The sequence below is a fragment of the Oncorhynchus mykiss genome, chromosome 3, assembly GCF_057628025.1.
Source record: "Oncorhynchus mykiss isolate SJ-2025 chromosome 3, ASM5762802v1, whole genome shotgun sequence".
Classification (NCBI taxonomy): Eukaryota; Metazoa; Chordata; class Actinopteri; order Salmoniformes; family Salmonidae; genus Oncorhynchus; species Oncorhynchus mykiss.
The window spans coordinates 23,426,818-23,441,063 of NC_143024.1; the positions used below are offsets into that span (position 1 = coordinate 23,426,818).

Genomic DNA, 14,246 nt, shown 5'->3' on the forward strand with positions numbered 1-14,246 from the left:
TAACTTCAACTGTATTTATTTTGCGTGAGTTGTAACACCAACAAATCTCACACACAATAATGAGTAATGGTTCCTCCAGAAAAGTCATGTACCTCGGGCCTAAAAGAGTCCAGCCCGGTAAAGGAGTTCAGGGAACTCAAGTGACCTTAGTCACGCAATGTTTGTCCGTTCCTACAAGTGTAGCGTAAACCCAGTATCAATCATACAATCAAAATAACAATTATTTTACAACACCTATAAAACGTATCAAACCTTAAGTCCTCAACTACAACTAACTACATAAATCATCACGGTATACATCACACCAAAACAAATGAAATACCGTATACAAAAAGGTTGTGGTCAGTCAGACAATCCAATCCGCCAACAGATCCCCAGCGGAAAAAGGCCACGAAGAACAACGGAAAGGTGTAGTCCAACAGAAGCAAAGAGTGGATCCGATCCTGGGTAAACTTGCTAATAGGCTACAAAAGCACACTTTTAAAGGCAACAAAACAAACGGAAACGTAACTGAGGGTTGAACACATCCTCGTTCGTGTTTCCATCACAATCCCACTTTTGCGCAGCTGAGGCTGGCAATTTAATTAGTAATTAAAGGGGAAGCATCCTATTGGAAGGAGAAGCACTATTTAATTGCGAATTAAAGGGGAAGCGCCCTATTGGAAGGAGAAGCACTGAGACGGTTCAGACAAATTCAGGGCCGTCACAACCTGAACTAAGGAGTGTGATTATGTCAATGAGATTTCTGTATTTCATTATCAATACATTTCTAAAAATATGTTTTCACTTTGTCATTATGGGGTATTGTGTGTATATGGGTGTGAAAAAATGAATCAATTTTGAGTACAGGCAGTAACACAACAAAATGTGTAATAAGTCCAGGGGTATGAATACTTTCTGAAGGCACTGTATTTTATAGAAATAAAGCCAGTAGATTGAGAGAATGACATGTTTTAATGCACCTCTTGTACTGTCTGAAACACTCTCCCTACACAGGGGACAACTGCCATGTTGTCAGGAGGATTTTCATCAGGTTGTTATTATGGTTTCTCCCTCTTGTGAATGTTCTCAGACCTTCTAGGGGACTTCATCCATTTGAAGCATTTAGCAGCAATCAAATCAAATCAATTTTCTTTTTGTGACACGCTTTATAAGCAACAGGTGTAGACTAACAGTGAAACATAATTGCATTGTCTTACCCAGAGTGACTTACAGTCAGTGGATTCAAAACAGGTAAAACAACCACATATTAACAGTCACTGCATGTAAAAACTTTCCTCAATAAAGCGGCTGAGTGAAACATGTATCACAAACAAGGTCTAGAGTCAGTATTTTCTACACTAAAGTATTCTGTGCATTGTCATTATATGTCCTCCCAAACTTCCAGTCTATGCAAAGCCTTTGCCAGCCTTCTCTTCCATGTGAAATCTCATGCCAGGTTGACCGTGTCACGATCGTCGTCAGGGGAAATGACCGGACCAAGGTGCAGCGTGGTGAGCGTGCATTTATTTTTATTAAGACTGTCTCCAACAAAAACGACCATAAAGCTGACTTGGGCTATACAGGCCACTAACAAAGACAACTACCCACAACTAATGTGGCAAAAGAGGCTGCCTAAGTATGATTCCCAATCAGAGACAATAATAGACAGCTGTCCCTGATTGAGAACCATACCCGGCCAAAACATAGAAACAGAAAACATAGAAATGAAGAAAATAGAATGCCCACCCTAGTCACACCCTTGCCTAACCAAAATAGAGAATAAAAGCCTAGCACCCAGGGTGTGACAGACTGGGTCACGCCCTAGACTGGGTGCTAGTGCTGAAATACATGTCACAAAGATGGCAATGATATGGTTTTCCCAAGTGGATCTTCATGTGTAGTTTCCGGTGATAATTCTGCTTGAATCCTTGGCCACAATACTGCCCTTATATGGTTCCACTCCTGTATGAGTCCTGATGTGCACTGTAAGATCAGGGTTTCTGCTGAAACATTTGCCACAAACACGGCAGCGATGTGGTTTCTCCCCAGAGTGGCTCTTCATATGCACCGCCAGGTTTCCACTCTGACTGAATCCTTTGCCACAATGATGACAGCGAAACGGCTTCTCCCCTGTATGACTCCTCAAATGCCTTTTCAGGAAAGCATCCCAAGCAAAATATTTACCGCAAACATGACAACACTTTGCTCCGATGTGAGTTTGTAGGTGATCCATCATACTTTCTGTGGACTGACAGAATTTTCCACACACACCACAAAGATGTTCTTTATCCTGTGTGTGCGCTTGTACATGATTTAATAAAGACGCCATGGAGTCAAATTGCTTTCCACATACCTTACAACTAGGAGCAGCATCCCAGCTTACACTGGGTCTCGAGTGTGATTTTAGATGGTTCAATTTCCTGTCCTTAACACTATGAGAACTTTGTCCTTTTACTGTCTTTGTTCTCTTTGATTTTAGTGGCTTTAACATTAGACCTGACAGAGGTCCTCCACACTCCATCCTGTCAATATGTCCTCTGTTTTCACTCTGAGCTGCAGAACACTCAGTATCTACTGCAGAGAAGGGCTGGGGCTCTCTGATTGGTTCTGATACACCATAGTCTTCTACATAAGGTTCTGTTTTGATCTGTTCAGTTGAGGTGCTGGGTAGAGAGTATCTCTCTCCATGTGAGGGCTGAGTTGGGTCCTGATAATAGCCACTTGATACACAGCCGTAAGAATTGATAAACTCATTGAAATTATTCTCATCCTCCTGACTGGTTCTTGGTTCATCCTGTTCATCTTTCATCCGTGTGGGTTCTGGGTCCTTCTGCCCCAGGCTGGGGATCCACTCCTGCTGCTCAGGGGAAACCACCTCATCAGACACAGTGACAGTGAGCTGCTGGAGGTCTGGAGAGAGGGATGAAATAGAAAACTCAAGAGCTGACTTGACATACGCAGCTAACAACAAATGTTCCCACAACTTTATTTGAATATTTACTTAAGCGTCTCATTCAGTCATTAACTAACGTTTTCATAGGAATGTTTTCGGGATGTACAAGGCATGTCTCCAAGAGACCATTCCCTTAATGTCAAATAGAAAGTCATATAAATGTCATAGACATGTTTCATGGGAATGTTGCAAGAACATTCATGTCTCCAGTTTTTGCTGGTTAGGAGAATATTCCCACCAAACATACACAGACCATGGTTGCCATGTTCTCAGAACATGAAATATGAATGCTCGAGACATGTTTAATAGGAACGTTGCAAAAACATTTGTGTCCACAAAATACAATTTTTACACATCACGTCTTGTTACTGTTGCCCAGCCAATTAAGGCCCTGATTGGTGAACCACTGATTGATTGACAACTCTTTGGCTGTTGGCAAGGTTAGGGATACTCACACACACACAATGCTTTTAACATACTGTGTTTTCAACTTCCACATTTGGCATACATGATTATATTGTGCATGTTCAATTAATCAGTCATTATTATTCAACATGTCCACACCTGGGATTTGAACTCTCAACCCCTTAATTCACGGTACTCCAATCTTCCTGCTACACCATCATGTCTGTGTAAAGTAGGCTGTCAGTTCATCTGATTAGTCTCTTATCTTTGATTTTTTATTTACTTATTCCAGCAATTTAAGGGCTTTCTCTATAGTTGTCGAATATTGATGGGTCATATTATCCTGTTTGAATGATACTTCTGAATCACTATGATCAATAAATTATTTTCTTGGGTGTACTTTTAACAGAGATTTACTTCAAACACTGGTGTGTTGTAACTGTTGCTAAATAAAGACTAACATATTGCCAAGAATGTGAGAGTAGGTTGCCTCTTCCTGCGGGTCTCAAACCAAGGTCACTAGCACCAATGAGGAACAACCTAACGACTGTCCCAATTAGGGTTATTTCTAGGGCAGGGCTCTCCAACCCTGTTCCTGGAGAGCTACCCTCCTGTAGGTTCACTCCAACCCCAGTTGTCACCAGCCTGATTCAGTGTATCCACCAGCCAATTAGGATAAATCGGTATGCTAGATTAGGGGAAACCTACAGGATGGTAGCTCTCCAGGAAGAGTTGGACAGCCCTGCTCTAGGGTATGTGCTCATTGGGAAAGGGAGATACCTAGTCAGTTGTACAACTGAATGCCTTCAACTGAAATGTGTCTTCCGCATTTAACCCAACCCCTCTGAATCAGAGAGGTGCGGGGAGCTGCCTTAATCGACATCCACGTCTTCGGCGCCCGAGGAACAGTGGGTTAACTGCCTTGCTCAGGGGCAGAGCCACAGATTTTTACCTTGTCAGCTGGAGATTCGATCCAGCAACCTTTTGGTTACTGGCCCAACACAAACCAATAGTTAGGCCCTGTCAAGAAGAAACCCCAACCCTCCTCCCTAGACACTTGTGTAGACCTGAAACAACGTGATATGTGTAAGCAATAGGGTGAATGAACTTTTAAGTAACTCTCAGTTCTGTTAAAAGTACACTCAAGAAAAACATATTGATCCTAGTGATTGAGGAGTATCATTAAAACAGGTTAATATGCCCCACCAACATTACATAACCATATAGAAAGCCATTCAATTGTTGAAATAAGTCAATCAAATCAATGAGAGAATAGTCCAATTAACTGATAACTGACACAGGCATGGTGGTGTAGCAGGAAGATCTGATTGCCGTGAACCAAGAGGCTGTGAATTCAAATTCAAGGTGAGGAAATGTTGCATAATAATTGCTGTATAAATCAACATGCACAATGTAATGATGTACGTCAAATGTGGTAGTTGAAAACAGTGTTTTAAAAGCACTGTGGGTGTGTGAGTAACCCTAACTTTGCCAACAGACAAAGAGCTGTGAATGGATTACGAATCAGGGCCTTGATGGGTTTGGCAAAAGAAACGTGATGTGCAATGATTTTTGGGGGAAGAACGTTTCTTTCTGAACAAATCAGGCGACTGCTGACAACTGATACACAGAAATGTTATTGCAATGTTCCCATGAAACGTGTCTAGAACACGAATATCTTACATTCCGAGAACTTGGCAACCATGTCCTGTGTAGAATTTGTGGGACTTTGTTAGAATATTCCCCTATCCCTCAGAAAACTGGACACATACATGTTTTTGCAACGTCCCATATAGCGCGTCTAGAGCATGAATGTTATATATTCTGATAACATTGTAGCCACGTTCTTGATAAGATCTGTGTGACATTAAAAAGGTAATGTTCTAACTTTAACATCAAAACATGCTAGATATAATATTTCCATAACTAACGGAAAACTAGACAAACAAACGTGGGACGATTACGGGTAACATCAAAATATATATAATTCCTCACCCTAGAATTGTTAGCCGGGTTTAAGATTGAGTAATCTTTTTACAGACATTGGAACTATCTACACTCTCAACATTTTATTACATTGATAGCTTATCGTGTCTCATATTAAACGAATGTTGAAAATAAACACACCTTCTTGTCTATGTAACTTATCTGGTTTAGTAAGGATATCAAGCGTGATCAGTAGACGCCTGTTCTCCTCCTTTGTGCGAGAAACCTCTTCCTGGTACTCTGCTATCGTTTCTTCAACGACACCAAATATCTCATCAGCTGCCGCTATCAATCTCTGGTTTAGAAATACTCTCAATAACTCTATTTTAGACATTTGTACAGAAGGAACGTTTGTTAGATAGCTACTAAATCGAAAAAATAAAGAGCGCTGATGCGAAGCCAGAGGGTTTCACTCTCTAACTCTGTCCGAAACTAGGCCAACGCGTTTATATGGGCTTATTTTTGACCCAAGGTTGTCGCCTACCTTCCCACTGTAGGGCGGAGACGTGAGCATCTCTTCATTATGTAGTCTTTGTGCGTGCACGACATAATACATTTTGCTCTATCGCCACCTGCTGGAGCGGAAAGCGCAGGTCGTGAAGCTCCTGCAGTTTGCACCAGAGTTGATTCTAATTTTAAGAAGGACACTGATTACTGGGCAAAATGAATTATTCTCTTGTCATTGATCAGATTGATTAAGTATTTCCCAATCTATTCTCCAGAGTCTGTATACTGTTATTCTAGCCCAGCACATAGACCTACAAATCAAATCAAATCCAAATCAAATCAAATTTTATTTGTCACATACACATGGTTAGCAGATGTTAATGCGAGTGTAGCGAAATGCTTGTGCTTCTAGTTCCGACAATGCAGTAATAACCAACAAGTAATCTAACTAACAATTTCAAAACTACTGTCTTGTACACAGTGTAAGGGGATAAAGAATATGTACATAAGGATATATGAATGAGTGATGGTACAGAGCAGCATAGGCAAGATACAGTAGATGGTATCGAGTGCAGTATATACATATGAGATGAGTATGTAAACAAAGTGGCATAGTTAAAGAGGCTAGTGATACATGTATTACATAAGAATACAGTCGATGATATAGAGTACAGTATATACGTATGCATATGAGATGAATAATGTAGGGTAAGTAACATTATATAAGGTAGCATTGTTTAAAGTGGCTAGTGATATATTTACATTTCCCATCAATTCCCATTATTAAAGTGGCTGGAGTTGAGTCAGTGTCAGTGTGTTGGCAGCAGCCACTCAATGTTAGTGGTGGCTGTTTAACAGTCTGATGGCCTTGAGATAGAAGCTGTTTTTCAGTCTCTCGGTCCCAGCTTTGATGCACCTGTACTGACCTCGCCTTCTGGATGATAGCGGGGTGAACAGGCAGTGGCTCGGGTGGTTGATGTCCTTGATGATCTTTATGGCCTTCCTGTGACATCGGGTGGTGTAGGTGTCCTGGAGGGCAGGTAGTTTGCCCCCGGTGATGCGTTGTGCAGACCTCACTACCCTCTGGAGAGCCTTACGGTTGAGGGCGGAGCAGTTGCCGTACCAGGCGGTGATACAGCCCGCCAGGATGCTCTCGATTGTGCATCTGTAGAAGTTTGTGAGTGCTTTTGGTGACAGGCCAAATTTCTTCAGCCTCCTGAGGTTGAAGAGGCGCTGCTGCGCCTTCTTCACAATGCTGTCTGTGTGAGTGGACCAAACAGTTTGTCTGTGATGTGTATGCCGAGGAACTTAAAACTTGCTACCCTCTCCACTACTGTTCCATCGATGTGGATAGGGGGGTGTTCCCTCTGCTGTTTCCTGAAGTCCACAATCATCTCCTTAGTTTTGTTGACGTTGAGTGTGAGGTTATTTTCCTGACACCACACTCCGAGGGCCCTCACCTCCTCCTTGTAGGCCGTCTCGTCGTTGTTGGTAATCAAGCCTACCACTGTTGTGTCGTCCGCAAACTTGATGATTGAGTTGGAGGCGTGCGTGGCCACGCAGTCGTGGGTGAACAGGGAGTACAGGAGAGGGCTCAGAACGCACCCTTGTGGGGTCCCAGTGTTGAGGATCAGCGGGGAGGAGATGTTGTTGCCTACCCTAACCACCTGGGGGCGGCCCGTCAGGAAGTCCAGTACCCAGTTGCACAGGGCGGGGTCGAGACCCAGGGTCTCGAGCTTGATGACGAGCTTGGAGGGTACTATGGTGTTGAATGCCGAGCTGTAGTCGATGAACAGCATTCTCACATAGGTATTCCTCTTGTCCAGATGGGTTAGGGCAGTGTGCAGTGTGGTTGAGATTGCATCGTCTGTGGACCTATTTGGGCGGTAAGCAAATTGGAGTGGGTCTAGGGTGTCAGGTAGGGTGGAGGTGATATGGTCCTTGACTAGTCTCTCAAAGCACTTCATGATGACGGAAGTGAGTGCTACGGGGCGGTAGTCGTTTAGCTCAGTTACCTTAGCTTTCTTGGGAACAGGAACAATGGTGGCCCTCTTGAAGCATGTGGGAACAGCAGACTGGTATAAGGATTGATTGAATATGTCCGTAAACACACCGGCCAGCTGGTCTGCGCATGCTCTGAGGGCGCAGCTGGGGATGCCGTCTGGGCCTGCAGCCTTGCGAGGGTTAACACGTTTAAATGTCTTACTCACCTCGGCTGCAGTGAAGGAGAGACCGCATGTTTTCGTTGCAGGCCGTGTCAGTGGCACTGTATTGTCCTCAAAGCGGGCAAAAAAATATTTAGTCTGCCTGGGAGCAGGACATCCTGGTCCGTGACTGGGCTGGATTTCTTCCTGTAGTCCGTGATTGACTGTAGACCCTGCCACATGCCTCTTGTGTCTGAGCCGTTGAATTGAGATTCTACTTTGTCTCTGTACTGACGCTTAGCTTGTTTGATAGCCTTGCGGAGGGAATAGCTGCACTGTTTGTATTCGGTCATGTTACCAGACACCTTGCCCTGATTAAAAGCAGTGGTTCGCGCTTTCAGTTTCACGCAAATGCTGCCATCAATCCACGGTTTCTGGTTAGGGAATGTTTTAATCGTTGCTATGGGAACGACATCTTCAACGCACGTTCTAATGAACTCGCACACCGAATCAGCGTATTCGTCAATGTTGTTGTCTGACGCAATACGAAACATGTCCCAGTCCACGTGATGGAAGCAGTCTTGGAGTGTGGAGTCAGCTTGGTTGGACCAGCGTTGGACAGACCTCAGCATGGGAGCCTCTTGTTTTAGTTTCTGTCTATAGGCAGGGATCAACAAAATGGAGTCGTGGTCAGCTTTTCCGAAAGGGGGGCGGGGCAGGGCCTTATATGCGTCGCGGAAGTTAGAGTAACAATGATCCAAGGTCTTTCAACCCCTGGTTGCGCAATCGATATGCTGATAAAATTTAGGGAGTCTTGTTTTCAGATTAGCCTTGTTAAAATCCCCAGCTACAATGAATGCAGCCTCCGGATAAATGGTTTCCAGTTTGCAAAAAGTCAAATAAAGTTCATTCAGAGCCATCGATGTGTCTGCTACATGTAGTAGACTGCAGAGCTGGTGGCACTGCTACAGCACTACTGGGCAAAATGAATTATTCTCTTGTCATTGATCAGATTGATTAAGTATTTCCCAATCTATTCTCCAGTGTCTGTATACTGTTATTCTAGCCCAGCACATAGACCTACATGTAGTAGACTGCAGGGCTACTGGTGCAAATCTGAAGTTTAGATCAATCATTGCCCCACTAGATCACTAAAGTACACCAAAAATAGAATACACCATACTGCTATCACTAATCCAACATTCTCATGTCTGCAATTAATTAAAGGAAGAGGAGAGATGTATTTCAGAGGAATAAAGAACTCGGAGAACTACATGTTTAATGCACTTCTTATATTGTCTGAAAAACTCTCTACACAGGGGACAACTGCCATGTTGTCAGGAGGATTTTCATCAGGTTGTTATTTGTGTTTCTCCCTCTTGTGAATGTTCTCAGACCTTCTAGGGGACTTCATCCATTTGAATAACACAAGTATATGGCTTCTCTCCTGTGTTTAATTGGACTGTTGGAGTACTGTTCTTGCATTTACATTTTGGTCGTTTAGTTGACACTCTTGCCCAGAGCAACTTACAGTCAGTACATTCAAAACAGGTAAAACAACCACATATTAACAGTCACTGCATGTAAAAACTTTCCTCAATAAAGCGGCTGAGTGAAACATGTATCACAAACAAGGTCTACAATCAGTATTTTCTACACTAAAGTATTCTATGCATTGTCATTATATGTCCTCCCAAACTTCCATACTATGCAAAGCCTCTGCCAGTCACTGCAGTGAAGTCTTCTCTTCCATGTGAAATCTCATGCCAGGTTGACTGGGTGCTAGTGCTGAACTACATGTCACAAAGATGGCAATGATATGGTTTTTCCCATGTGGATCTTCATGTGTAGTTTCAGGTTATAATTCTGCTTGAATTCTTGGCCACAATACTGGCACTTATATGGTTTCACCCCTGTATGAGTCCTGATGTGGACTTTCAGATCAGGGTTTCTGCTGAAACATTTGCCACAAACAGGGCAGCGATGTGGTTTCTCCCCAGAGTGGCTCTTCATATGCACTGCCAGGTTTCCACTCTGACTGAATCCTTTGCCACAATCCTGGCATTGATGTGGTTTCTCCCCTGTGTGGCTCCTCATATGTAAGTTTAGGTGTCCACGCTGAGTAAATCCTTTGCCACAATCTTGACAGTGAAACGGCTTCTCCCCTGTATGACTCCTCAAATGCCTTTTCAGGAAAGTATCCCAAGCAAAATATTTACCACAAATATGACAACACTTTGCTCCAATGTGAGTTTGTAGGTGATCCATCATACTTTCTGTAGACTGACAGAATTTTCCACACACACCACAAAGATGTTCTTTATCCTGTGTGTGCGCTTGTACATGATTTAATAAAGACGCCATGGAGTCAAATTGCTTTCCACATACCTTACAACTAGGAGCAGCATCCCAGCTTACACTGGGTCTCGAGTGTGATTTTAGATGGTTCAATTTCCTGTCCTTAACACTATGAGAACTTTGTCCTTTTACTGTCTTTGTTCTCTTTGATTTTAGTGGCTTTAACATTAGACCTGACAGAGGTCCTCCACACTCCATCCTGTCAATCTGTCCTCTGTTTTCACTCTGAGCTGCAGAACACTCAGTATCTACTGCAGAGAAGGGCTGGGGCTCTCTGATTGGTTCTGATACACCATAGTCTTCTACATAAGGTTCTGTTTTGATCTGTTCAGTTGAGGTGCTGGGTAGAGAGTATCTCTCTCCATGTGAGGGCTGAGTTGGGTCCTGATAATAGCCACTTGATACACAGCCGTAAGAATTGATAAACTCATTGAAATTATTCTCATCCTCCTGACTGGTTCTTGGTTCACCCTGTTCATCTTTCATCCGTGTGGGTTCTGGGTCCTTCTGCCCCAGGCTGGGGCTCCACTCCTGCTGCTCAGGGGAAACCACCTCATCAGACACGGTGACAGGGAGCTGCTGGAGGTCTAGAGAGAAGGATGAAATAGAAAACTCATGAGCTGACTTGACGTAGTTAGCGAGGCTAACAATAATAATCTTATTACAGACACTGGTTTTGTAACTAGCTAGCTACACTCTCAAAAAGTAAATACACATTTATAGCTTAAAATGTCTCATATTAAATGAATGTTGAAAAAACAAACACACACCTGCTCGTCTATGTAACTTGATCTGTGGCTTAGAACGAATATCCAGCATGCTCCGTAGACGCCTGTTCTCCTCCTTTGTGTGAGAAACCTCTTCCTGGTACTCTGCTATCGTTTCTTCAACGACACCAAATATCTCCTCAGCTGCCGCTATCAATTTCTGGTTGAGAAACACTCGCAAGTACTCTATTTTAGACATGTTTTTATAAGGAACGTTGTCTAACTAGCTAAGTTAGCCAGCTAGCTACCAACGTAAACTAAGTCAAGACAAAGAGCACTGCCAGTCTCTGCGTGTACGGCATAATACGTGTTGCACTGTCGCCCCCTGCTGGAGCGGAAGACGCGGGTCGTGGCGTTCCTGCAGGTGGCGCCAGAGCCTGCTGCTTTTGAGAAGAAGACATTGATTACTGGGCAAAATTAATTCATATCTCGTCCTTCATACTACTAATTACTGATCAGATTGAATAAGTATTCCCAATCTATTCTCCAGTGTCTGTATATGTTTATATTTTCCTAGAAATAAAGAATGACAGTAGATTTAGGGAATGATATGTTTTAATGCACTTCTTGTATTGTCTGAAAGATTCTCCCTACACGGGACGACTGTCACGTTGTCATGAGTTTTTCTTTCGGGTTGTCATTATGTTTTCTCCCTCTTGTGAATGTTCTTCTCGTATCTTCTAGGGGAGTTCATCCATTTGAAGCATTTAGCAGCAATCATTGCCTTATGTATGTTTTTTTTATAAAACAATGAAATAGTTTCTCTTCTGTGTCAATTTAATTTCTTGTATTTACATTTTGGTCATTTAGTTGACACTCTTGCCCAGAGCAACTTACAGTCAGTACATTCAAAACAGGTAAAACAACCACATATTAACAGTCACTGCATGTAAAAACTTTCCTCAATAAAGCGGCTGAGTGAAACATGTATCACAAACAAAAGGTCTACAGTCAGTATTTTCTACACTAAAGTATTCTATGCATTGTCATTATATGTCCTCCCAAACTTCCATACTATGCAAAGCCTCTGCCAGTCACTGCAGTGAAGTCTTCTCTTCCATGTGAAATCTCATGCCAGGTTGACTGGGTGCTAGTGCTGAAATACATGTCACAAAGATGGCAATGATATGGTTTTTCCCATGTGGATCTTCATGTGTAGTTTCCGGTGATAATTCTGTTTGAAGCCTTGGCCACAATACTGGCACTTATATGGTTTCACCCCTGTATGAGTCCTCATGTGGACTGTCAGATCAGGGTTTCTTATGAAACATTTTCCGCATAAACGACAGCAAAATGGCCTCTCCCCTGTGTGAATCTTCATGTGTGTGTTCATATAAGATTTACTGCTGAAACATTTCCCACAAACAGGGCAGCAATGCGGTTTCTCCCCAGAGTGGCTCTTCATATGCACAGCCAGGTTTCCACTCTGACTGAATCCTTTGCCACAAAACTGGCAGCGGTACGGTCTCTCCCCTGTATGAATCCTCTTGTGCGCTGTGAGATCTGGATTTTTTCTGAAACACTTGCCACAATCAGGACAGCGAAACGATTTCTCCCCTGGGTGAACCTTCATATGATCATTCAGCTCAGCACTCCCAGGGAAAAATGTACCACAAACATGACAAACTCTAGCTCCAACGTGGGTTTCTAGATGATCTAACATACTTTCTGTGGACTCTAAGTGTATTCCACACACACCACATAGACATTCTTTGTCCTGTGCATGCTTTCTTGCATGATTCACTAAAGAAGCTAAGTAAGAGAAATACATTCCACAAAATTTACAGTGGATATAGGCACTTTGTTTTCTTACTGTCTGTGATCTCTTTGATTTCAGTGGCTTTGAATCTGACAGAGGTCTACTCTCTACCCCTTTGACACATTTCATGTTTTTACTCTGAGCTGCAGAAGACTCTGTATCTTCTGCAAAGAGGGGCTGAGACTCACGGGATGGTTCTGATACTCCATTGTCTTCCGCATTAAGTTCTGGTTTGATCTGTATCATGTTCTGTTCAGTGGAGGTGCTGGGTAGAGAGTAGTTCCTCTGTGCAGTTAAGGTGCTGTGTAGAGTGTAGTTCCTCTGTGCAGTTGAGGTGCTGGGAAGACAGTACATCTCTTCGTAGTCTTCACTTTGGGTTTCATAAAGAAGTGAGGACTGAGTCAGGTCCTGGTGGTTGGAGTCATTTTTCAAAGATGACTCTAGTTCCTCCGGTTCCTCTTTTATCTGTATGTAATGTGGGTCTTCCTGCCCCAGCCTGGGGCTCCACTCCTGCTCACAGTGTTGCTGCTCAGGGAGAACCTCCTGTTCAGATACAGGGTGAGTGGGCTGTTGGATGTCTGGAGGGAAGGATAGAGAATTAAATAAAACATCTAAAACGTTACATGAATAGTATTCTAGTTAAGATAGCTAGCTATTTCGATAGATACTAAAATAGCTAGCTAGCTACATTGTCATTGGTTTTGGTTGATACATCATGACATTGACCACTTGCCACATGCTAAGACCGTTTTAAATATAACAGATAGCAGCCTCAGTCACACACCTATTCTGTGTAATAGTATATCTGGTTTAATAACTACATCGAGCATGCTACGCAGACGGCTGTTCTCTTCCTGGTACTCTGCTATCGTTTCTTCAACGACGCCAAATATCTCCTCAGCTGCCATTGTCAATCTCTGGTTGAGAAACACTCTCAATAACTCTATTTTGGACATTTTTAGAGGAGAAAAGTTGTGTCAGCTTGCTAGCGGATAATCACAGGTACATTTACAACAACATAGCGTAGACACCGTATGCGTTAAACAAAGGAGGACGTTCCTTTGAGCACAGCGGCAAACACATTTTGCACTATCGCCACCTGCTGGAACGGAATGCGACTTCGGTCTTTCAAATTCTTGTATTTTTTTTCTCGTCCAAAAAGCATACTTGGAAAGGGGAAACATAGTCAGGGGGTCAATTTCACGGGGTCAATTTCACGCCATATGTATTGATTCTAAATAAAATAAAACATGAACATTTAAAATAAAGTTGAGAATGTAAACATTATATTTTTGAGGACGGGTGAAATAATGGATGTTGAAATCAAAAACCAAACAATTGAAAGCTAAATGTATAGAATTATAAACACAAATAAGACATCGAAAGCAAAACCCCAAAAATTGTAGGTGTAGTAACTGGTTCGCCAAACACCTACACCGAAAGTT

General features: G+C 42.7%; 3 protein-coding genes across 3 annotated transcripts; all 3 read right to left on the bottom strand.

The window, feature by feature from the left end:
* On the bottom strand, positions 1-5,831 carry LOC149984462 (uncharacterized). The gene is made up of 2 exons (XM_021590799.3): positions 5,468-5,831; positions 1-2,892 (listed from the first exon to the last, which is right to left on the bottom strand). Exons 1-2 carry the CDS (start codon positions 5,658-5,660, stop codon positions 1,874-1,876), a joined length of 1,212 nt encoding a protein of 403 aa, XP_021446474.2. The 5' UTR covers positions 5,661-5,831; the 3' UTR covers positions 1-1,873.
* A 3,332-nt stretch (positions 5,832-9,163) lies between these two features.
* LOC110503589 (uncharacterized) lies at positions 9,164-11,241 on the bottom strand. The gene is made up of 2 exons (XM_036969266.2): positions 11,046-11,241; positions 9,164-10,862 (listed from the first exon to the last, which is right to left on the bottom strand). The coding sequence occupies exons 1-2, from the start codon at positions 11,239-11,241 to the stop codon at positions 9,718-9,720; spliced, it is 1,341 nt and encodes a 446-aa protein (XP_036825161.1). The 3' UTR covers positions 9,164-9,717.
* A 338-nt stretch (positions 11,242-11,579) lies between these two features.
* On the bottom strand, positions 11,580-13,857 carry LOC110509720 (uncharacterized). Its single transcript, XM_021590786.3, has 2 exons — positions 13,586-13,857; positions 11,580-13,379 (listed from the first exon to the last, which is right to left on the bottom strand). The coding sequence occupies exons 1-2, from the start codon at positions 13,755-13,757 to the stop codon at positions 12,151-12,153; spliced, it is 1,401 nt and encodes a 466-aa protein (XP_021446461.2). The 5' UTR covers positions 13,758-13,857; the 3' UTR covers positions 11,580-12,150.
* Between the last annotated feature and the right edge of the window lie 389 nt (positions 13,858-14,246).

Excerpts from the sequence above, each read along its gene's own strand:
- LOC110503589 (XM_036969266.2), bottom strand. The coding sequence starts at position 11,241 with ATGTCTAAAATAGAGTACTTGCGAGTGTTTCTCAACCAGAAATTGATA. Across the intron at positions 10,863-11,045 it reads CAAGTTACATAGACGAGCAG|ACCTCCAGCAGCTCCCTGTC; the intron begins GTGTGTGTTTGT and ends CCTTCTCTCTAG.
- LOC110509720 (XM_021590786.3), bottom strand. The coding sequence starts at position 13,757 with ATGTCCAAAATAGAGTTATTGAGAGTGTTTCTCAACCAGAGATTGACA. Across the intron at positions 13,380-13,585 it reads TATACTATTACACAGAATAG|ACATCCAACAGCCCACTCAC; the intron begins GTGTGTGACTGA and ends CCTTCCCTCCAG.
- LOC149984462 (XM_021590799.3), bottom strand. The coding sequence starts at position 5,660 with ATGTCTAAAATAGAGTTATTGAGAGTATTTCTAAACCAGAGATTGATA. Across the intron at positions 2,893-5,467 it reads TAAGTTACATAGACAAGAAG|ACCTCCAGCAGCTCACTGTC; the intron begins GTGTGTTTATTT and ends CCCTCTCTCCAG.